Source organism: Labeo rohita, chromosome 8 (assembly GCF_022985175.1).
Source record: "Labeo rohita strain BAU-BD-2019 chromosome 8, IGBB_LRoh.1.0, whole genome shotgun sequence".
Taxonomy (NCBI): Eukaryota; Metazoa; Chordata; class Actinopteri; order Cypriniformes; family Cyprinidae; genus Labeo; species Labeo rohita.
In genome coordinates, this window is record NC_066876.1 from 17,466,891 (window position 1) to 17,491,987 (window position 25,097).

Here is a 25,097-nt window from a genome sequence, read left to right on the forward strand (position 1 = left end):
TGGGTTTTCATTTCAATAATCTCTAAAATCTAAAGGATTGACAGTCGTTACAGCAAAACAGTCGTGTGGTTAAAAAAAAACAGCTGCAACATTATGTGTATACTACAAAACCATCACAAGGTTCTGCAGAAAAAAAGTATTACTTCCTGTGATAGATATATACGTGCAAAGACATTGTTGGGAGGGCATGTGAGGGGGATTCGTGTGAAGCTTATGGGCCTCACTGTCTCTGTTTCCTGTTATGAAACAGTTTCTGAAGAAGTTCATTTGTGAAAACAAATATGTATGCTGTCTGTCTGCACATTTCTGCATGGAGTCAGCATTTTACAGGACCACCATAATTGAGAATCAGGTCAGAAACACTTTAAAGGTTTGTGGCATAACCATGAAATGACCTAAAATATCTAAATGATAATGTCAATGTCAACTTTTAAGAGTAGACTATTGTATAAGCCTCCAGAGGTTGTATTCGTCGGCCGCATTCATCATTGAGGCTGCCTCATTTCAGAAAAGTAAGCATTACATTGCGAAGAAAAACATTTCAGTAACTTAGAGAGCACAAAGAATAACTGAAATGAAACATATGTGACCCTCGACCACAAAACAGTCATAAGGGTCTTTTTTTTTTTTTTAAATTAAGATTTCTGCATCATCTGAAAGGTGAATAATGTATTGTTTTTTATGATAGGGCACTATTTGGCCGAGAAACAACAATTTGAAAATCTAGAATCTAAGGGTACAAAAAAAAAATCAAAATCAAAATAAAGCTGTCCAAAGTTCTAAGCAATGCATATTACTAATCAAACACTGGTTTTGTGGTCCAGGGTCACATGACACATGAATAGAATGAAAGCCACAAAGATCGATTTTTTTACTTTATGAGTTAAAAAAAAGTCTGACCTTTTGCCCTTTATTGTATATACTATGAAATAAAACATGCTACTTTATTTTCTCAGAATTCCAATTTTACATCTTATATTTATCACAGTGTGACTTTATTTTTCACAATTGTGGCTTTATAATTTGTGACCCTGGACCACAAAACCAGTCATAAGGGTACATTTTTGAAAACCGAAATCTGAAAGCTAATTATTTTTTTTACCATAAAAGAAAAATATTTTGATCCATACAATCTACTGAATTTGTAAAGTGTTTTATGCTCTCCTAGGTTGCATTTATTTCATTAAAAATACAGTAAAACAATAATATTATGAAATATTATTCCTTCTTTGATGGATAGAAGAAACAGCATTTATTTAAAATAGAAATCTTCATAACACTTTACAGTAAGGTTCATTAGTTAAGATTAGTTAACAAACTACGAATGAACAATACTTCTACAGCATTTATTAATCTTAGTTAATGTTAATTTCAGCATTTACTAGTGCATTATTATTAAAACCACAAGTTGTGTTTGTTAACATTAGTTAATGCACTGTGAACTAACAAGAACAAACAATGAATGATTGTATTTTTATTAACTAACATTGAACTTTAACAACAATTAATAAATAGTGTAATAAATGTATTGTTCGTTGTTCGTACATTAACTAAAGTTAACAAACAATGTCTTATTATAAATAGTTACCAAAATCTTTTGTAAAACTACAAATGCCTTAACTGTCACTTTTCATCAGTTTAATGCATCCTTTCTAAATAAAAGTAAAAAAAAAAAAATAAAAAAATTACTTCCTAACGGTAATTTAAAATGTGACCCTGGACCACAAAATCAGTCATAAGAGTCCATTATTATTAATTTTTAAACATCATCTGAAAGCTGGATAAATAATTTCCAATTTCCATTGATGTATGAAAATATTTGGCCAAGATACAACTTGTTACGAATCTGGTCGGTGTTCTGCGGACCGCTCACCACCAGATGTCGCCCCTATCCCAAGTCAAGTTACAGCCATCTTTCCAGAGCCACTGCACAAGATGGCTGCCACGCCAGAGCCACTGCACAAGATGGCTGCCGTCTCCAAGCCACTGCACAAGATGGCTGCCACGCCAGAGCCACTGCACAAGATGGCTGCCACGCCAGAGCCACTGCACAAGATGGCTGCCACACCAGAGCCACTGCACAAGATGGCCGCCCTCTCCAAGCCACTGCACAAGATGGCCGCCGTCTCCAAGCCACTCCACAATATGGCTGCCATTCCAGAACCTGTGGTCCGCACCCGGACGCCACCTGTGGTCATGATGGACCACATGCTGGACACACCCCTAATGACGGTATGGGCAGCTAAAGTGGTGCTCCATGTCGCGGCGGCTACCCCTGAGTCAAGTCAAGCCAAAGCTGTCGTTCTCCATGAGTCAAGCCAAGTCACAGCTGTTCCCCACGAGTCAAGTCACGTTACAGCTGTTGTTCCTGAGTCAAGCCATGTTGTTCCTGAGTCAAGTCACGCTACAGCTGTTGTTTCTGAGTCAAGCCATGTTGTTCCTGAGTCAAGTCACGTGACAGCTGTTGCTCCTGAGCCAAGCCATGTTGTTCATGAGTCAAGTCCCAGTACAGCGGATCTCCATGAGTCAAGCCAGGTCAAGCTGCTGCTGTTATTCCAGAGCCAAGTCAAGCTTCAGCCGCTGCTCCGGAGTCAAGTCAGGCTACAGCTGTAGCCTCCAAGTCCAGTCAAGCTTCCAAGTCCAGCAACGTCAAGGCTGTCGTTCCTGCGTCAAGCAACCTCAAGGCTGTCGTTCCTGAGCCAAGTAAAGTCATTGTTAACCTTCACAAGCCAAGTGAAGTCAGGGCCGCTCTTCCTGAGTCAAGCAACGTTACAGCCGTGGTTCCTGAGTCAAGTAAAGTCATTGATCTTCACAAGCCAGTTTAAGTCACCGCTGGTCTTCACGTGTCAGATCAAGTCACTGCTGATCTCCATGAGCCAAGTCAAGTCACCGCTGATCTCCATGAGTCAAATCAGGTCACTACTGATCTTCACGCATCAAGTCAAGTCACAGCCGATCTCCACGAACCAAGTCAAACCACAGCTGATCTTCATGAGTCAAATGAAGTTATTGCTGCTGTTCCAGAGCCAAGTCACGTCTCGTCTGACCCCCCAGAGCCTTACCATGCCCCATCCGACGGCCCAAAGTCAGGTCATGCCCCGTCCGACGGCCCAAAGTCAGGTCATGCCCCATCCGACGGCCCAGAGTCAGGTCATGCCCCGTCCGACGACCCAGGGTCAAGTCACCTCTTATCAGACATCCCACGATCACGGCCTATCATGATAGCCAGCGTACTGGACCCACCACAACCTCCCGCTGCTGCTCTTCCTTTAATGGCGGTTGCCATCTGGTGTGTGTGGGCTGCACACTGTGCCCCTGAGGTCACGTCTGTTCCCAAGTCAATCCCTGAGGCCATGTCTGTTCACAAATCAACCCCTGAGGCCATGTCTGTTCGCCAGTCTGCTCCAGAGCTCCCGTCTGATCTCAAGCCTGCTCCAGAGCTCCCATCTGATCTCAAGTCTGCTCCAGAGTTCCTCTCTGATCTCAAGCCTGCTGCAGAGCTCCCATCTGGTCTCAAGCCTGCTCCAGAGCTCCCGTCTGATCACAAGCCTGCTTCAGAGCTCCCGTCTGGTCTCAAGTCTGCTCCAGAGGCCTTCCCCATCGGAGAAGCTGCGCCAATGCCTCCAGAGGTGTCGGCGCCTGCCGTAGAACCTCTTATGGAGGGGGCGTTAACCGCTAAACTCTCTGCTTCTCCCTTTTTCTGTCTGCATCCTCTGTCACTGTTCTCCCCAGGTCCCAGTTTATGACGCAGCCTCCTGTTCCGCCCCGGAGGGCTGCGGCGCCTCCTGTTCCCCCCCGGAGGGCTGCTGCACCTCCTGTTCCGCCCCGGAGGGCTGCTGCGCCTCCTGCTCCGCCTCCTGTTCCGCCCTGGAGGGCTGCGGCGCCTCCTGCTCTGCCTCCTGTTCCGCCCCGGAGGGCTGCGGCACCTCCTGCTCCGCCTCCTGTTCCGCCCCGGAGGGCTGCTACGCCTTCTCCCCCTATTCTGTCTGCCTCCTCTGTCCCTGCTTTCCCCAGGTCCCAGACCGTGACGCAGATTCCTGTTTCGCCCTGGAGGGCTGCTCCGCCTCCTGTTCCGCCCTGGAGGACCGCTCCGCCTCCTGTTCCACCTCGGAGGGCTCCTGCGCCTCCTGTTCACCCTGGAGGGCGCCCGCGCCTCATGCTCTGCCTCCGGCTCCGCCCTGGAGGGCTCTGGCGTCGCCTATCCCGCCTCCTGCTCCGCCCTGGAGGGCTCCTGCGCCTCCTGCTCCGCCCTGGAGGGCTCCGGCTCCGCCTCTGGCTCCGCCCTGGAGGGCTCCTGCTCCCCCCTCCGCCCTGGAGGACCCCTGCTCCGCCTCCGCCCTGGAGGGCCCCTGCTCCGCCCTGGAGGGCTCCTGCGCCTCCTGCTCTGCCCTGGAGGGTTCCTGCTCTGCCGGTCCTGCCTCAATCACCGGGTCCTCCACAGGGACCTGGTCCTCCAGCCCTCGCCCTGTCTGGCTCCCGCCCCACCGCTCCCCTGGACTGTTATTCTGTTGGAGCGTCTGGAAGCCGCTCCTTGGGGGGGGGGGGGCTATGTTACGAATCTGGCCGGTGTTCTGCGGACCGCTCACCACCAGATGTCACCCTCACTCTACTTACACACACACAGTCTGTTGCATCCCACCCCGGACTTCATTACCCATCGGCCACCACTCGTGTCACCCGCATCCAATCAGAGACTGTATAAAAGCCCCGGACCTCCCCAGTGCACTTCATGGATTGTTGTGATTGTTAGCGTTTCCTAGTTTCCTTGTATCCCTGTATCCTAGTTCCCTGTGTTTACGTTCCTGCCTGGTCATCTCGTTTACGTTTGTCTGCCGCCTGCCTTTTCGGACTATCGCTCGCATTGTTGGACTATTCTCTTGGATTGCCCCGTTTCGGATACCGTTCGCCCCTGGTTTTACTCTCGGCTGTTTTATGGACTCCCACTGTGCTTAGCCTGCGTTGTTCCTGTTTGCTTGTTCGTCTGACCCTGCCTGCATTGACCATGTATCTGTCTCGTCCCATTAATAAAAGCGTGCATATGGATCCGCTCGCCTCTCGTCTCATTCACTCCGTTACACAACTATTTAAAAATTAATTAATTTTGGGAATGTATAATATGTGGTTAAAATTGAGACAAGGCTTACGCGATTGCTTGCTTGTTTGTTATGATAAATAAAATAAAGAAACTGTCTGCCAAACATCTTCAGCTTCACTCGTTTTTAACTATACAATTGTATGATTTTTGTAAAATTTCCTTCTCTAACCTCAAACTCAATTTTCTTTTCAACTGAACAGAGAAGTTACGAAAAGAGATAAAAGGAAATACACTGCAAATATTTTTACTTCTGTGACTCTATTTGAGCCATCCTTTTTTTGTTGTTGTTTTTACCTCTAACCTAGGCGACAACTTAAGTCATGCACAGAAAGCACTCAAGATGACCACACAAACTAATTTCTGTAAACCTAATGCTTAAGTTCAATTATAATATCAGAACTATTTACGGTATTTTTAAAACAGAAAGCTTAATAAATAAGCTTTCCATTGATGTAGGACAATATTTGGCCAAGATACAACTATTTGAAAATTTGGACTCAAATACTGAGATCAAAATACTGAGAAAATCACCTTTAAAGTTGTCTAAATGAAGTTTTTAGCAATGCATATTACTAATCAAGAATTAAGTTTTTATATATTTACAGTATAGGATTTACAAAATATCTTCATGGAACATGATCTTTACTTGAAGGAGACGTCCACTTCCAAAACAAAGATTTACAGATAATTTACTCACCCCCTTGTCATCCAAGATGTTCATGTCTTTCTTTCTTCAGACGTAAAGAAATTATGTTTTTTTGAGGAAAACATTTCAGCATTTTTCTCCATATAATGGACTGCTATGGTGCCCCGATTTTGAACTTCCAAAATGCAGTTTAAATGTGGCTTCAAACGATCCCAAATGCGGTTGCAAACAATCCCAGCCGAGAAAGAAGAGTCTTGTCTAAGTGTAAAGATCAGTTATTTTCATAAAAATAATACAATTTATATACTTTTTAATGTCTTTTTAATGCTCACCTTGTCTTACTCTGCCTGGACAGTTTTTTTTCCAGTTCATGACAGTTAGGGTATGTCGAAAAACTCCCATCTCATGTTCTCACTCAACTTCAAAATCATCGTATATCGCGGTTTTACCTTTTTTTGTTAAGGGTGTTTGATCTCCTTTGCATGTTCACTTTGCAAAGACTGTGTCAGTACTTCTGCAGCGATGTAGGGTGATTTTGAAATTATTTTTGAAGTTGAAGCAGAAAATATGATTGGAGTTTTTCGACATACCCTAACTGTCTTGAGAATCCTGTCCTCAGAATACACAGAGTTCAGGCAGAGCAAGACAAGACGAGCGTTTGAGATTAAAAAGTATTTAAATTGTATTTTTTAAAATGAAAATAACCAATCATTTTGCCAAATTAGACCCTTCTTCCTCAGCTGGACTCGTTTACAACTGCATTTGGGATCATTTGAAACCACATGTAAACTGCATTTTGGAAGTTCAAAATCGGGGCACCATATCAGTCCATTATATGAAGAAAAATGCTGAAATGTTTTCCTCCAAAAAAAAAAAAAAAAAATCTTTACGACTGAAGAAAGTAAGACATGAATATCTTGGATGACAAGGGGACGAGTACATTATATGTGAATTTTGTTTTGAAAGTGGACTTCTCCTTTAATATCCTAACGATTTTTGGCATAAAAGAAAAATCAATCATTTTGACCCATACAATGTATTGTTGGCTATTGCTACAAATACACCCGTGCTACTTATGACTGGTTTTGTGGTCCAGGGTCACAAATGGTCAGAATATCAAGTGGGCAAGTGTTCATTTAATTTGAGGTTCATGGGAAAAATTCAGTGCAGTCTGTTCGTTTCCTGTAATTTTTAAGAGTCTTTTGATTGACTGATTGGGACTGATATTATACTTACCTCCACAGTTACAATGCAAAGAATGATTTTGGCCACACTGATAAGAGAAAGGCCGATCACAGCCCAGGGAACAGTTAATTCTTCTACAGCAGGGCAGGGATCAGCTGTTGCTGGGATGGTGGTGATGGGATAAACTGTGCTCACACATTCTAAAAATTAATAAAATCATAATTTGTTTAATGGGATACTTAGTTTTCAGAGATCATGCATGCAATTATAAATATAACATAAGGTTTAAACATAGGCATGCACATTAATATCAAACAGATTTTATGGAGAATGACCTAGATTGACAGGGGTCTAAATTACCTGAGATATTCAATTCAATAAAAGATTCGTCATTTTGACCTCCAACTTCTGCAGCCAGGTAGCATCTATATTTTCCAGAGTCGGAAGGCTGAACTTTATGTAAGACCAGGGTCTCTTTATCTCTCAGAGAAATGGATGTAAAGTTATAGTGTGTATAGTTATTGTTTTTCCTTTTGATGATAGGTAATTTCTAGAAACAAAAGACATGGCTTTGTTAGGGGATTTTATTGTGGTGGTGTTTTTTGGTTAGACAGAACGACCAGGTCAAATGACACGGAGGTACAGAGGAAATGCTTTTTTTGCTGGCTAACCATCACTTGTATGGAGCTTTCTTTTTTAAAAAAACTTATAAAATCCTTTATACAAAGAAAAACTGAAAACTGCACAACCATTACAATAATGGAAAGCCAGTCAGTTAAAACATAAAGGTAACTCACCTCTGTTTTATACCACATGATGTAACGGTAAGTTTTTGTTCGGTTGGTAGCTTTACAAGGAAGACTGATGTCATCATTACAGTTACCCTTAATAACTTCTATGTCTTCTGATACTCCACAGTGCAATGCTGCCATTGCAAACAACAGCAATTCTGCAAAGAGAAATACATAATGGAAAGTAGACATCAAACTAAATGTTAGTACATGCACTTATTAAAATCAAAATTTGCATTAACAGAAATGGTCTGTTTGGAAGTACTGAGGTTATAAAATGTCTCCCTATAATGTGGCATTCAGTGCTTAGATATTTTAATATTCACTGTTATCACAGCAATGCTGTATATCATTCTGGGTAACTGAAACTGGCGCTACTTTCATTTCTCTCCTGTCATACCACAAACTCACTTTTTCTTTTTTTTAGTATGTAAATACTGGCACCATCTTCCCTGTTATCATTCATAGTACAAATGACTGTAGTATTAAATGAAGAGTTCACCAAAAAAAAAAAAAAAAAAGATTTGATATGATATTTTCTTTCTTGATAAGAATTTTCTTTCATTTTCTTTCATAATTTCAACCATTCAAGCCATTCTACAGAACTGGTGCCACAACTACTGTCCCACAACCAAAAACAGTTTTAAAAAGCATGAAAGTATTTAATACGTTTAATATGTATAAAAAAATCATCTAATGGGTATTTGCAATTGTGAGGTGTCTGTCCCGAACCCAAACCCCTAAATTTTAACTTATGAAAACAATATTGAAAAATGTTTTGAATTTTATTCCATGGTTATTTTTTAAAAACACTACCGTTCAAAAGTTTGGGGTCAGTAAGACTTGTAATAGTCTTTAAAGAAGTCTTTTATGCTTATCAAGGCTGCATTTATTTGATCAAAAATATAGAAAAAAAAACAGTAATATTGCAAAATGTTTTTACAATATAAAAAAATGTTTTTTTTATTTTAACATACTTTAAAGTAGAATTTATTCCTGTGATGAAAAGCTGAATTTTTATCAGCTGTTACTCCAGTCTTAAGTGTCACATGATCCTTCAGAAATCATTCTAATATGCGGATTTATTATTAGAATGATCAATGTTGGATAATATCAACAGTTGTGCTGCCAAATATTTTTTGGAACCTATGATTTTTTTTTTCAGGATTCTTTCATGAATAACAAGTTTAAAAAGTACAGTGTTTATTCAAAATATAAATATTTGATAACAATGTAAATTATTTATTATTAACTTTTAATAAACTTTTAATTATTAACTTAATACTTCCTTGGTGAATAAAAGTATTAATTTCTTTAAAAAAAAAAAAAAAAAAAAAAAAAGAAACAATAAAAATGTACTGACCCCAAACTTTTGAACAGTAGTGTATATCAAAAACATATATATTTATTTTATATTTTCTTTGTAAATTATGAAACTTTATGTAAAAAAAAATGCATCCCGCATGTTCATGTCACTACTGACTAAAAGGGTATGTTTTAGTCCATTGGCTACTGAGACTGATTTTAACTACACCCCTACATTTATGATCAGGAAATATATATGTGTCACTCTCTCTCATAGCTACGTGGTGAGTAGATAGGCCCCATCATTTTGAGGTAAATGTGTCCAAGTATGAAAAATCTGTAAAAGAATGTCACTACCGAACACCATTTTTTATAATTAAACACACTTTTAGTTTCTTTATGTGTACAGCTGTTCAGAACTGTGTTAGCTAACCATGTGCTGATTAGCATCTTTGAGCTAGGTTCGAATCTAAAATTGTCAAAACAGTCACGACCAAATCATGAAGTTTCGGTAGTGACATTTTTGTTTTTTGTTTTTTTGGATGTTATACCATAAAATTGTCACTACTGTAACACGTCATCATTGTTTCAGTAGTGACGAAAGGGAACACATCATCCTTTATTTGGATGTAAAAGATTCAAAATCTTAATAGGTCAATATAACCCTTCTTATTAAACTATATAATACTGCGTTTCGGTAGTATTATAGTATATAATAATATAGTATTAAGACAAATCTTTCAAAACTTTCTGAAAATACAATATGAGATTTAACTGCACAATTACTAGAAATGTGTACCTTGGATATTATACAATTTGCGTACATACAAAATTTGTGGAAAAAGACACTTTTTTTAAAGACATTTCCAACTCTGACATTGAACTAATTATGTAGAACGGCCCTTATACCCACTGATCTAATACAGCTTAAATAAATCTTTTAACAATCATTAAAAACAACACACACAAAACGCATGGCTACCTATGGAGTCAAATAAGGTATGAATATAATAAATCACCTACAACATATTTTAAGGTACAGTGCATATGTCAAATAAGAAAAAAAAATCTAGTTCTAGTGAATGAGACAATAGTATTCATAAAAAGGTAGTTACTAGTATAAATCTGAAGTTAAAACTTTTAAATTACCATGAAACCTCATTCACAAACCTGAAAGTATGTACAAAATACTGATAGTTTTGAGAAAAAAGAGTGGAAGTTCAAATTGTCCCTTTTTTAAAATCACTACATCGACTACACTGATCTGCTTACGATTATTTTTGAAAATGTAAAATACTTGTAAAGTTGAACTAAAATAAAGAAAACCCTTTGACCTTCTCTCACTTTAAATATATACTTTAAATATATAAATATATGATTTAATGATTTCTCCATTCAACAGAACAAAGAAGTTACGAAAAGAGAATAAAACTAAAGTAGAAATATTGTCACTGTCCATTTCGTCAGGTTTAATGAAGCATACAGCAAGGAACCATTCAAAATGACCACACCAACTATTTACAGTATTTTTTAAAGTAGTTAAGTTTAAAAGAGAAAGGTTTGATCGTTACGTTTCAAAAAGTTAAAAGTCAATAGTTATAAAATAAAGATGTTTACTTACCTGAAATCTTCAGCTTTCTCATTCTGAGCTTTTACAGTAGGTAAAACACAGCCATCAGTGGTAACAGCTGATTTTTATCGCCCAATCTACAGACGGAAAGTAAGTGTCATCAGTCTAAAAGTACTGTAAGGTGCTGCTTGGAGTAAAATGAAACTGTCTCACGGTTTCTTATGCATGTCTCAGTTCTGCCCTCTGGTGTGAGTGTAACGTGATGATAAACAGAAGGTCGCACATAAAACACAATGTGAAAGAAAATGATAATTGACTTAAACCTAACAATTTTTTGTTTGTTTGTTTTTTTTATCAGTTTTAAACTTAATCAATTACTGTCATGCTATGCCAGTTTGATTTTTCACTGACTTTGGACCAAAATATTGGACGGGACAAATATTTTAAATACGTGGCAGAATTAAAAACAGTACTGGTATATTGGGAAAAGAAAAAAAAAGAAAGGAAAAGAAAAGAAAAGAAAAGAAAAGAAAAGAAAAGAAAAGAAAAGAAAAGAAAAGAAAAGAAAAAGAAAAAAGCTTGACATCGCTTGTGTAAAATGTTTTTGTGAATGACCTAGTTTTAGAGCAACATTGTTATAATAAAATTCAAATCTATTTGATTTTTCAATCTATTTATTTTTTAATGGAAATTATATAAATTATAACTGATTAATACAGATTGTGGGTAATTGTTATTTTGTTCATTGCAAATGTATTGTAACTATATTAAACTAATGTGCTTTCAGATAAAGTCATCTAAATTATACAACAATATTTCTAACAATATTAAATGAAAAAAACACAGTTAAAAACAAGAACATAAATATCCACACACACTTAAATATATATGCATAGATATGCTAAAATCTAAAATTAAAACTCATTCTGTCTCTCATTGATTCACTTCACATAGTTAATTTAATTTTATATTTCTGTTATGTTCATAATGCTTATTTTTCTGTACTTAAAAAAATATATATTTTATTTACTCATATTAAAGATGTATCGAAACACATTATACCTTGGCTCTCCTAATGTTTAAATGATGTTTAAACCTACAACAATTGGGAGAAAATTTTAAAAAAGTATTAAACACAAGGAAACTGTATTCATAAGATTCATAAATATGTTTGCACTATTGAAACTAAATTGATCAATTTAGAAAGGCAGATGTTGCATGTTTGACAAGTCTAATTTCTGCTAAATATAATGTGATGGAAATACTGACAGGTTAGAGACTGACGCAAAATGGAAAAAATTAGTGTTTTTCAGAACCCATATATTCAGTTTAATAGAAGGTGACTGGAAAAAAACTCAAGATGTCTTAGTCATTGGTATACTGTTTTGCAGAGTCTGCACTTGTGGTTTATCACAACAGAATGTTTTGGTTATCATAATGTTGAACTAGTGTTATTTGTGAATGTATTACTTAAATACATTTGTAATGTAATTTAATGTCTGCTCATACTGACTTTAACGAGCCACCTGCTCATGTTTTGGAAGTTACAAATATTTCACAAAAAGGTTTCAGAACTATCTTCTCCTGTTTCTCTTTCACTCACTTTGTCTTGCTCTTTTGAAGTGTTTGTTTTCCTTTGAGTCCCATTTGCAGTCACAAATGGCCGAATCACAGAGCCATAAACCTGCTCTTCCATGGCAGTAAATAAGGCGTCTGTGAAAGTGGTTGATGGTGGACTTGCTTTTCCTCAGTCCGGAACTCAACCCTCTCCTCTCCTCTCTCTCTGGACGCAGAGATCCTCCTGCCCGTAATTGACCGTATGACATGCTCTCCTCCATCCTGTTGTTCTTCATGTTGGGGATCCCCTACTTTTTTCCTTTTTCTTCCCTCCTTCTTGCCCTTATTTGTCCCACTGTTTGCTTGAGTCCTACTTGCTGACAGGATAGTGAGGGATCAGGATATTAATAGGAGGCTGTATGAATAGGAAGAGGAAGACACAGAGAGAGGGTTGTGATTACGCCATCTGGATTAAACAATGCCTGGGCTACTTCAGGACGGACACAATAAATGAGAGGACAGCAGGGGAAGTGAGAAAGGAGGAGAGCCTCTGCTTCGTGCAGAAAACTATGCATACAAAGATTATGACACATTCTAGTTTGTAGCTTATCCTCGGTAACCGAAAGTTTCAGTCATTTGATATTTGGTTAAATAGCATCTGCTTGCAAAATTAGTGTTCTGGCTACTAGTTACCACATTTTCACAACAATATTTACAGCAGTAGTTCTACAATTACATAACAACTGCATACTGTATCTGCATACTGAATAGCGACAGACACAAAATATGTGTACATATGCAGATATACTCGAGATTCAGAGAGTTATGCATATTTGAGCAAGTTTTCATCTGTCTGTCAAAGTACATGCAACACATTCTCGTTCGTACGTTTTCATACGGTCTGCTTACGACTCACTGACGGTTTCGTTTAAAAGTGGACTTTTTAACTAATTTAACAATATAGTGATGAATGCACTACGTCATAAATAAATACTTTTTAAATATATAAATGAACTTGTTAAACGGTTTAAACTTGTTTTATTTTGCTGTTATTGTTCTTGTTTATGTTAGCACTTTAGTAGCGCTTAAAGTATTTCTTTTTACATAAAATTATGGCAATTCATAAAAAACTATACCACATCAGAAAAACACCCCATCCTTTCGATCACTTACAAAAAGGTAGGCTATAATTTAATTACCGTAATGTACAATATTGGCAAATAATGATTACATTTATGAGTCCATCGTGATTAGCAGCTTATTCTATGGATATCATATTGGCGGCAGTGAATGTAAACAATGCCACTGCACCGAATGAAACTTGCATATTTTGCAGATTATTGCTACTATAAATGGTCAGTTATTGTTATGTTTTGGCCTGTACTAATCGGTCAACAGGGAAAAACATCTGGAGTACTGTAGACTTCTAAAAGAGTGCAAAAAACTGTCTGAGGAACAAAAGGCATTTGTGGTTAGCCAAACTGTACCAGGATTTCCAGGGCAAGAATCTTGACAAGACTCGTGTTTGTTCTTATCATTTCCGGTCAGGTAAGTGAAATATTAGGCTAATATCTTCATTAATACTGTTTGTATGTATCTTTACCACCTTTTAACTTTAGTTTGTCAAAATATTGACCTTTCCTCGTTTACTAAGACCTTCTCTATATGATTTAGCAGCTTCCACACATTTTTTCTGTGGTTTAGACAGCATAGCTTAGCAGAATGTATTCAGTAGTACATTAACCATACAATCCATGCTGTTGTTTACATCCAAGTATCTCCAATATGCAAGCCCTCTATAAGCATACAGTTTAGCAACACTGCTACACTTTTGACAGTAGTTTGTTGTGACAAAATGATCTTGTTTGCACTTAATTCACTATACAAGTTTGAAAACAGAAAATATATGATTGTTGGATACCACTGAGAAAAAAAGCTGCACAAAAAGCTAAAAGGTACATCTTAATACCTTATTTACCTCTAAATGGTACATAAAAGTAAAGGTACAGCCACAGTGACAACTTTGTACCTTTTCTAAAAGAGTGTATCATATATGTACAGTGCATGTATGAGAAGACAGAAGAGACTGAAAGCAAGAATCAATTAAAGACAAAACTCCAAAAACTCAAATGCATTAGTACCGCTAATGTTTACTCCATTTGTTTGCAGATTCCTTAGAAATGTTTTGGTAGTCATGGAGATATATTATATTATTCATTTTGACTATCCAGTCATGGATGTGCATATGTATCTGTGTGGGTGTGTGTTTTGTGCAGTCGGCAGCAGGTCCCCGAGGCTGTTAGCAGCTACAGCTGTATGTGTGTGTGTGTGTGTGTGTGTGTGTGTGTGTGTATGAAGGCCCATGTTTCTGTCAGTGAGCTTGTTCAGAGTGCTCTTTCTGGCGTCTGATTGAGGATTTCCTCTAGATGATCGTTACCTCTGCACACACACACATACACAGACATAGAGGAACGCCCCAAATGTTCCATCAATACACAGCAGACTCTCAAAGCCTCCACAGCTGGGAGATTTTCCCATGCGAAAACACAGTACAAAAATGCACTCGTACACACTGAGACACACACACACAAGAGACGTAATAAACATCATAATATTGTGTATATTTCAGTTCAGTTTGACAATAACAAATTCCTTAATCAGACAGATATGTGAATGAGGAAGACTTTGGAAATAAAACATTTCGGATTTTTCTTTGAATTGTTTTTGAATTGCATGACTATGATTTTGCATTAATAGAGTTTGCTCGCACGCATGCTGAAAGTCTTAAAGACATAAAGTTGAAAGACATTATTCTGGCATTGATGCTTGTGTGTGTGCACTGTGCTGTGTTTTGGCTGAGAGCTGCTTCCACTGACCCAGTTTTGTTATTGTCCTTATTAAAAATACTTTGATGATGCTTGATGGTGGCGTTGATGATAATTATGATGACCTGTCTCCCTCTACACCCCTCCTGCTGTGTGGGTGTCTTATTGTTTGATTGTTTTCTTTCGGAAGCATCCCTAGCACGATACCGAAAGTGACCCCTCACCCCGAGCTCGCCACCCCTGTACGGTTAATGTCTGGGAGGGTCACATCTTCTGCTTGACGGCATTCCGCGCTGATAGCTTTGGAGCGTTTACATTGTCCAGCAATTCCCAACTCAGGGAATTCCGTTTCCAGACTCCTGAACGCTGAACAAAAACAATAAGTGTATGTGAGTGAGAGACTGAGAATGTGAGGCAGTCAGCGTGTGTATTAATGATGCTTCCTCCTTCCTTCTCAAAGCTTGAGGGGTGAAGTGTTGTAAATGTTTGAGATGAGTTGAAAATTTTGTCTTAGAAGCAACTGAGAGAAAGAGAAACTCCAAGTTTAAAGTGGTCATGCATTTTTTTTTTTATTTTAATATATTCCTTGAGGTTTACTAATAATGTTAATAAAGTTTTTTTTGTACAAAATAAATAAATGAATAAATATGTGGAAAAATTATTATTTTCAACCCTCATTCTGACCCTCTGTCTAAAACCACCAGTTTTAAGGGACGTGTCCTTTAAGGCTTGTCAGTAATTAGCCCGCTGTTATGATTGGCTAATGTTGTTGCATACGAAACAGTGTCAACGCCCCTACGCTATTGCATGTAAGTGTTTTGACATGATCAAAATTAAATTGTCATTTCAGACAAAATTATGAAATAATTTACTTACAGTTTGTGATGCAGCTGCAGTAAAATCTAGTACCGTTTCATCTTCAAAAAATGTTTCTTTGTGAACTCTCCATGACATTGTGCTTTGTTTACAAAACAAAATCCTCCAAACAATCCTCTGACAAGATCCGGGATGCCATTAAAAATAAACTATCCACTTGTTCCTTACACTGAGAACCTTCTGATATCTGTACAAAGATGCAAACAAGCTGTTTAAACCATCAAAACAAATGTTTTTTCACTCCATTTGTTCTACTGATGACAGGCTCAAATGCGTGGGCTGTCAAAAAGTGTATGCGTGAATCTGTATACTGTATCCAGTGTAGACAAGATTGTACAGTGAATGTAATTTCTATTTGCTTTTGATGCAATGCAACACTAGCATTCAGCATATTCAAGTGTCAGTCTTTAAGCAACTAAACGGCAGTGGGCGGGGCCTATGGTGAAAAGATGACTATTCGTTGATGTCTTGCTCTGGAGGCAGTGTTTATGCAAATGATTGCGACTAGGTGACGTCACCTGACGCCTCGGATCCAAACGAGCCATTTTCTAAGGGTTGTTATGTAAATGCTTTTTTATTGATTGATGATGACATTTTAAGTTATGAAACTTGCAGGATGTATTAAGCATACAAAGACCTCTTCTATGTCAAAACATCAAGGGAAATTTAGTTTCTCAGTTCATGACCCATTTAAAGGTGCACTTAGAGATTTTTGCCAAACAATGTTGATATTTGAAAGCACCAAAACTACGCCCATAGCCCAACAGGGCCTCGCCCCTATTTTGATATCTCTGCCCTGTGGGTGCGTACACATCCCTGGCATAACAACGACTGCGGAAACAGGTGAAAATGACACACACGCATGTTCAAGCAAAAGCCAATACAGATAAGTTGTGTGAAATGAAGCAAAATCAGCGTTACTCACCTATCAAAAAGAAACGACACAACCTTGGTGTCTGATTTAAGCCCTTCCCGCTCTTTGAGTTCTCTCCAACGCTGGAAAGCTGCTCTGATATTTACGCGGGTCCTACCTCTTGCCTGATTTTAACCCTTCTATTTAATGCTTTGTTTCTCCAATATTCTCCTTTTTTATCTTCCAATTTGTTCTATCTATAGTCGATCTGCTAGTATCCGTCCTGTGCACCCATGCCCCTTACTGCTGATGTTTTGGGACCCTATCCGACACTGCAGCAGTAAAGTTTATCAAAAATTGCTTACTGCACCTTTAAGTCATTAGCATAGAATGCTAGTTGACTGAATTGCCAAAATATATATGTGTTTAGGTCAGTTTTGTTATATTATATTAAAATAAATATTAAAAATATGTGACTGTGGACCACAAAACCAGTCATAAGGCTCAATTTTTTGAAATTGAGATTTATACATAATCTACAATTAAATACTAATCATACTAATCAAAAATTAAATTTTGATATATTCACAGTAGGAAATTTACAATATACCTTCATGGAACGTGATCTTTACCTAATATCCTGATTTTTGGCATAAAAGACAAATACAATGTATTTTTGGCTATTGCTAAAAATATACTTGTGCTTCTTAAGACTGGTTTTGTGGTCCAGAGTCACATATAGTATATATGAGCACATCTAGTCTTTAAATTTTTAACTCACATCTTTAAAGTAATTTTTTAAGTTAATATATTCTTGTAATTTATTGTTTATGTATTTGATTATTTGTAAGGTGTCCATAAATAAAATGAATTATTATTATTATATAAAAATTGAATTGAGACAGCTTTTAAATTGTGATTTAGAATCATTTTTATAAATTATAAAAAATGTGTTAAAAAAGAAAATTAAAATATGTCAAAAGATTGTGAAAAAAAAGGGCAGGGGGGGGAGGGAAGAAAGAAAAAACTAAACATTGGCAATCATAATTGTATTTGTTTTTTTAAAAAGATAAGTAGTGAAGCAGTTGTGCTTTAATATATTAATAACATTTGAAAAAACAAATCAATATTGGGTGGGTTTTTTTTTCATTTTGATTTTCTAAATAAAACAAATATTTTAACGTGTAATGTTGTGTGTTTATTTCTACAGAATTGTTTGTGAAATTTACTAGCAAATTCAGAGTGAAAATCCTACACCAATTTATTTTAACCAATATAAAACTAATTTATTATGAAAATAAGAAAATCATTAAAATGTAAAAAATCACATATTTTGACCTTTTTAAAAAGAAATACATTTTAATAAAATATTATCAAAATATTTATGATTTAAACATTTTTAACCTTGAAATATGTTTGAAATTGTCTAATAAATAATACATTTTTTTATATAAAAGAATACATTTTTAACAAAAAAAAATTTCAGTGTCTGTACTTTCTGTGGTACTAGATTTTTAACATGTTTTTCTCTTTTATCATCTCAAATATCTTTGTTGTGCAATAATAATGTCAAAATATATTTCATACATAACGTTAAACTGTATGAAACCCTCTCATGGCCTGTGTGTGGGTTTTTTTATATCCATTGTGAACTCTTTCTTAAAGCAACTGTCTTTTACTTATCCTTGATGCAGTTTGAAGGGTCCCAAAGTGGAATTTGTTTGAAACACATAATGTTTTTATTGCAATATCAATATAATTGCCATGGAGGTCAGAGTTCTCTTTGCTGGCCGGATACAGGCCTGTCAGTGAATTATGGTGTCTGGGAATCATCCATCTGCTGAGCTGGTGGTGCTGAACAACAGTGAGGTGTGTGTGTATATGTGTGTGAGGCACGGTGAGACAGTCATGGTGGGGTCGGACATGCATGTTTTGCTTTCCTGTGTGCCCGTGACAACTTCCTGCAGAACGAAAACCTCAGGGAGCCATCTTGCATCGGACATATGAGCCAGAAATGCACACACCGGAAAAAGACAGTTCTTGTCCATTTATAAATGGTAATGGAGTTTCCATAAACACACAAGCACCAGGGAGTCTTCCTCAGGTCTTCAAGCATTTACTGACCTGTCTGCTCTAAGTCTGTCAAAATTTGTGTGCATACATGTGTGTGTGTGTGCGTGCCTGGATCCGTATACTGGCTGTAGACTCTGCCAGAACTCAGAGGAGGGATTTTCCTTCTGGGACAAGAGTCACTAGGCAACCACTTAGTCATTAGTAAACGAGTGTCAAGGTTTGGGGTCGGAGAGGAGAGAGGTTGTTGGGTTTCGTTACGAAATGCTTCTAAAAAGCCAAGTGAAAGACCCAAAGAGACCAAATCAAACCCGATTTATGAAGCTCCAAATATCATAGTTAATCCTATAGAATCTGCTGTGAAATGATGAAATTACAGCAGTGAGAGGAAGATTAGACTGCAGTACATACGGCTGGGAGACATCAGTCACACTTTAGACACCGCAGATCGGCGTTGTACGAGGGGAATTCAGACTCAACCAGCTGCCAAAACACTGAATGACTATGTCTACACACTGCTGAACCAATTCATTATCATAAAACATATACAGTGAGGTTCAACAGCCTGAGTGCACTTGTGAAAATGTGTCTCTAATTTAATATAAATCTTTTCATTACAAATTACTTAAGACGTGCATCATTTATTAGTATGGGGTTACATGTCACTTTTTAATTCAAGTTAATATTTCTCAGGGTAGTCAGTTTTTTGTATAGCCAGAAACCTCAAAGTCTTGGCTATAATCCACTATAATCCAGTATATCCACTAGTATTGCTCAGGAGGAATAATAGTACAGTTCGTTATAAACAGACATTGATGCTTGTGACAACATGCCCCATTAGTGTGACAAGTTGTCTGCTACAGGCTTTTTAGTCAAATCTAACTAGTAAAACAATGAAAAAAAAAAAAATATATATATATATATATATATAAATATATATATGTAAAATATACATAATGTTAAATTAATTATAATAATTTATTTAATTAATGTATTTAAATAAATGAATTTAAAGCACACACGACAACTACCCCAAAAAAATATGAGAAATTGCACGTCCTGACATGAAAACTTAAATGAAGCCTTCTTTACATAATCTACCTTTCTTACATAACTGTCCCAAAAACATCTGATATCAACAGGTTTTTAAATATTTTATAAAACATACACCATATATATAATGTATATAACACATACATTTTAAAATATGTTAAATCTCAATATAACAAATCTCAATCATTAATAACATTAATTTCTCAGACACAACTGGACTTTTGATTAGATAAATATTTTCACATTTTACATTAAGATAGCCTTTTATGTATTATTATTGTTATTTTAACATTATGTATTCAGATAACTTTAATGTATTATTATGTCTTATAATACATACCTATTTTGGATATATCAAATTTCAATAATTACTTCAACCATCATCAACAGGTTTTTAAATATTTTGTAAAATGTATTATAATTTAATACATTTAAACACATATTATAAAAACACATATTTTATAAATATATTAAATCTCAATATATCAAATCCCAATCATTATTAGTAGTAATTTCTCAGATACATTTGGGGTTTTGATTAGATAAATATTTTAACATTATATATTCAAATAACTTTTTATATATTATTATATTTTATAATACAGCGTTATTTTTAATATATTAAATCTCTATAATTAATTCAACCATCATGAACAGGTTTTTTAACATTTTGTCAAATATATAATAATGTATATAACACATATATTTTTAAATATATTAAATTTCAATATATCAAATCCCAATCATTAATAGCATTAATTTCTCAGATACATTTGGGCTTTTGATTAGATCAATATTTTAGGCTGTGATTAGATTAAAAAAGTATATTATCATTTTCTATTTAGTTATTTTTTACATATATATAGATTTTTTTTTTCATTATATCACTTTACAATAAGGTGTGATTTGTTAACATTAGTTAATGTATTAACTAAAACGAACAAACAATTACCATTAGTACACTATTTAGTAATCTTTGTTAATGTTGAAAATACAGTCATTCACTGTTTGTTCATGTTAGTTCACAGTGCATTAACTAAAGTTAACAAACACAACTTGTGATTTGAATAACGCATTAGTAAATGCTGAAATTAACATGAACTAAGATTAATAAATGTGTTCATTCTTACTTCATGTTAACTAATGTTAACTAATAAACCTTATTGCAAAGAGTTACCATTACGTTTTATAATACATACATATTTGAATGTATTATATCTCAATCATTAATACAATCATCATGATTTCTCAGATAAATCTGGGTCTGACCCCTAGCAGCCATAATTCTCCAAGCAGATCCTAAATCAGTTCTTTTCTCTTGAAAAAAAAAAAAATTACAAAAGACACAATCATGGACTGATTCATATGAAAAACATGCATTCTGCGTGACTCTAGTGGAATGAATGTCTCTGTCTCCGGACTGATCGCTGCATGTGGGATGGAACAACCCCTTTAAAACTAAAGAGGAGCGATCAGACACAACATATTTGCTGTCTCCTGGGTTATTTAAGGTTTCCTTTCTCATCCAGTTCATCCAGGGTTAATCTTATTTTTATTAACTACATAAAGTTCACAGAATATATTGGGATACTGACAATTTTACAGATCCATTTTGACTGCGATTTTAAAACACCCACTCAGCTTGTATATACAGTAACCTCTGACCTTCATCCAAGCATTTTGAGAGCTTGGATACTTAATCTTCACCCAGACCTTCGACCCTGCTTTCTCTTTATCAAACCCCCCTCTTACACTTTCTCTTGCTCTATATTACCCCACCCCACCTTCCAAGCTGACCCGATGGTGATTTATGCAGCTCACAGATGCACAGCTGCGGCAGGTCCCCATGCTGACCGAAGGGTAGTATTTACCGTGACTAATACATCCCAGATCTCAAAAACACATGGAGACAGAATGAGAGAGATATGTATAAAAGAATTTTAAAAAACAAGCTTTAGTTTCTGTCCTTCAAAATAATAGAGATAATCAGTTAGCTTTATCTGAATTTGAATTAATGTTAATTTTCAGATGACAGATTGATTTGAAGCTCTGCCTAAATCCTATGTGCACTGGACTGTTCTTCCAGCTCTTGGTTGTATTTTCCTGGCCATGTTTGGATTTTTATCCCTCAAAAAAAAAAAAAACAGAAAAGCATCAGCCAACAAAAGTCACTATAAATGCTCTGTAACAACAATTGCGCAGCTTCAAAAATAAGACAGTTTAAAATCAGTTTTAGATCAAATTAAAATAAGAAAAATGCCACTGTCTTCATTTCTTACACATTACAGAAGCCAAATCATCCATACTGTATATAGGCCTAAAACGTTATAACGACTTTTACTTACTCATTATCATTATTCAGTTTTTCTATAATACATATATGAAAACGTTTGGTTAACAGATTTATTGGAGAAATACGCTCTTAAAAATAAAGGTTCTTTATTGGCACTGATGGCTCCATGAAGAACCTTGAACATCCATGGAACCTTTCAAATGTAGAAAAGGTTCTTTATAGTCGATTTTTAAAATGTTCTTTAAAATTGTTCTTTTAAGAACTGTTCACTGAAAGGTTCTTTGGGCAACCAAAAATGGTTCTTCTATGATATCACCACAAAAACACCGCTTTGGAGCCTTTATTTTTAAGAGTTTAGAATGTAAAATTTAAAGAAAAAACGTTGAACCCAAAACATCCAAAAAAGTGCGTATTTTTAATGTGCCATCCACGCATAACTGACAGAGGACATTTGAAATTTGAAAAAATATATTTTATTTCACCATGGTGTTTTCACAATTTGTGTATAAAATGTATAAATTCTCTTTAAGAAAAAAGAAAACGAAAAAGAAAAAAATACTTTATGCACTGCATTTTAAACGTTCACATCTCTATACAAAACACACATAGAAAAAGTACAAAAAAAAATCAAAATCAACTTGTTTTGAATGGCGAGTCTTCCGAAAATCTCCGTCGCGAGGAATCTCGCTCACCTCTCGCGCTCCCTGAGTTGCGGCTTCATCTTCTTCATCTTCATCTTCATTTTCGCTGCTGATGCTACCGGCGTGTCACACGCAATGAAGTGATTCCCCGCATACGGACACAGTCAGATCCGTCCTTTATCTGCGAAAGCACATATAGACAAAATAAAGGTTATTCATTTTTATGTCATACAAATATATGATTTAAGCTATCTTTCTGTGGTTAGGGCCTATAAATTATCTTTTTTCAAATCATATTTTGCTTTATTCGAGGCTTAGAGATTTTAGCCATATTTTTTTATTTTTAGTCATGAGCTTTCTGAATGTTGGGAAACAGCTCACGTACAGTTTAGGCCTTGAAGACATGCAACGTATGACTGCTGTCTGAAAATAAAATTAAGATATTAAACACTTTTTATTCTCATCTGCCACAAAAAGAAATCCAAATGAGGCCTATAAAGAAGCCTATTAAAATATTATACTGTCACTGAATATATTATGAACGTAATCACGAATAATAACATTAGGACTTTTTGTTACGTAAAAGTGTTTTCATTTCGTTTCCTAAAGCTCTTACATCTAATATGTGTGTACAATGTGTTTTATTCTTAAAATTGCTCTCTTCGCACATTTCAAGAGTTCTTCGCACTTTCTGAGGTGAGTGGATTTGCACATCCTGCCCATTTGCCATTCATAAATGTTTATTGTTACAAAGATAAATGTTTATTACTTTTTCTATGGACAGTTATCTATGGGCGTTATTTTTTATTCTCTTACCCCTTTTCTCTGGCTGCTGAGGCAGAAAGTACATATGGTGCGCGGCTGCTTTCCTCCGCTGTCCCCCTGCGCGGTGTAAACGGCGCTTACGCACGGCTGCGCGTCCTCTCCTCCGTCTCCTATCAGGAGCACATTGGCCAGATGTGAGATGTAACTGGATGCTAAGCGCAGAGTCTCAATCTTTGACAGCTTTCTGTCCACCGGCTCGGTGGGAATAAGAGTCCGTAACGCCGTGAAAGCAGTGTTGACGCTCTGCGTCCTGTCGCGTTCCCGCGCGTTCGCTGCGTTCCGTTGCTTTACTATAACCACACTGCTCACAGTGGACTTGCGCGACATCCGCCGCCGCTTCTCCGCACTGGGACAGCAGCCGTAGCTCTGCTCCGAGCTGCCGTCGCTCTCGCTGCGGTTTTCCTCATCCTCAGACATCATGGCAACATCCGGGTACGCTAGATGAGTCGCCATGGGCCGCAGCATGGCAAATGCCATCACTGAAAAATTCTTGGGACTCCGATCTGAAGGAAAAGAGCTTGATGAAGGTATCCAAAGTATCCAAAATGAAACGATGGGCTTGTTGTCAAGCACTAGCCACGCAAACACTGCATCGCCAAACCCTGATCCGTTTGTTTCAGCAGTTGATCAATCTCATCACATGGTAAAGATCCTCTTGGTGTTCGTCCTTACAGTCATTCCATGCGCAAGCAGCTAAAGCAGGAGCAGCGAGCGCCGTCTTATAGGATCAGGGAGGAGCAGTCACTGATATGCAAATAACCAAAGCTACAGTCTCACAGATTTGATCATTAATATTTGAGCACAAAATACTGTTAATATGACTTAATAGTTTTGCTAACAAATTAAAATACATTCAGGGATAAAGAAAAACATTAAGAACACTCTTAATAGAAAATAAGGATAATAGAATAGAAATAAAGATACAAAAGCTGTCACTGGAGCGGTACCTTTCAAAAGGTTTTAATATGTACTGGTCATGTACTTTAAGTGCTAATATGTACCTTTAAGGTACCAAAATGGACCCTTTAGGTACAAACATGTACCTTTTTAAAAGGTACCGCCCAGTGACATCTTTTGCACCCTTGTTTCTGAGAGTGAACAGAAAATAAAATTATGCATTCACATAAAAAAGTACCAAAAGGTATGTTTTTGGACAGGTAGGTCTACCATGCATGCCAGTATGGCATTCATATATCATGCACTCTCAGCAAAAAGGTACAAAAAGTTACAAAAGCTGTCATTGATTCTTAAAGCCTGCATGTAAGGTACAAAAGTGTACCTTTTGAAAAAGTACCGCTCCAGTGACAGCCTTTGTACTTTTTTTTCTGAGAGTGTGTAAATAAAGTGAGTTTCAGGTCTATAGTACCACGGTATTGCCTTCTGTCCTATCCGTATCATGGTACTATCACAGTAATATAACGCAAAGGGTGTTTTACATTTAATAGTTGCATTTATAATTTATGTTATTAATAATTTATAATATTATAAAGTCTTATATTATTGATTTAATTA

At 36.7% G+C, this 25,097-nt stretch overlaps 1 protein-coding gene across 2 annotated transcripts in view; it reads right to left on the reverse strand.

The window, feature by feature from the left end:
* The window catches only part of tcf15 (transcription factor 15), a 33,253-nt gene extending 8,819 nt beyond the window's left edge, over positions 1–24,434 (reverse strand). Inside the window, exons 1-7 of one of the 2 annotated variants that reach the window (XM_051117388.1) lie at positions 23,577–24,434; positions 22,812–22,941; positions 12,196–12,564; positions 10,644–10,729; positions 7,724–7,875; positions 7,287–7,476; positions 6,978–7,126 (exon numbers count right to left, since the gene is read on the reverse strand). In XM_051117388.1, coding sequence (XP_050973345.1) covers positions 22,876–22,941; positions 23,577–24,062 — 552 coding nt within the window. In that variant the 5' untranslated portion in view covers positions 24,063–24,434 and the 3' untranslated portion in view covers positions 6,978–7,126; positions 7,287–7,476; positions 7,724–7,875; ... (1 more) ...; positions 12,196–12,564; positions 22,812–22,875. Of the gene's footprint in view, positions 1–6,977; positions 7,127–7,286; positions 7,477–7,723; positions 7,876–10,643; positions 10,730–12,195; positions 12,565–20,921; positions 21,954–22,811; positions 22,942–23,576 lie in introns of those variants that run through there. The other variant, XM_051117389.1, reaches the window with a different exon arrangement.
* Between the last annotated feature and the right edge of the window lie 663 nt (positions 24,435–25,097).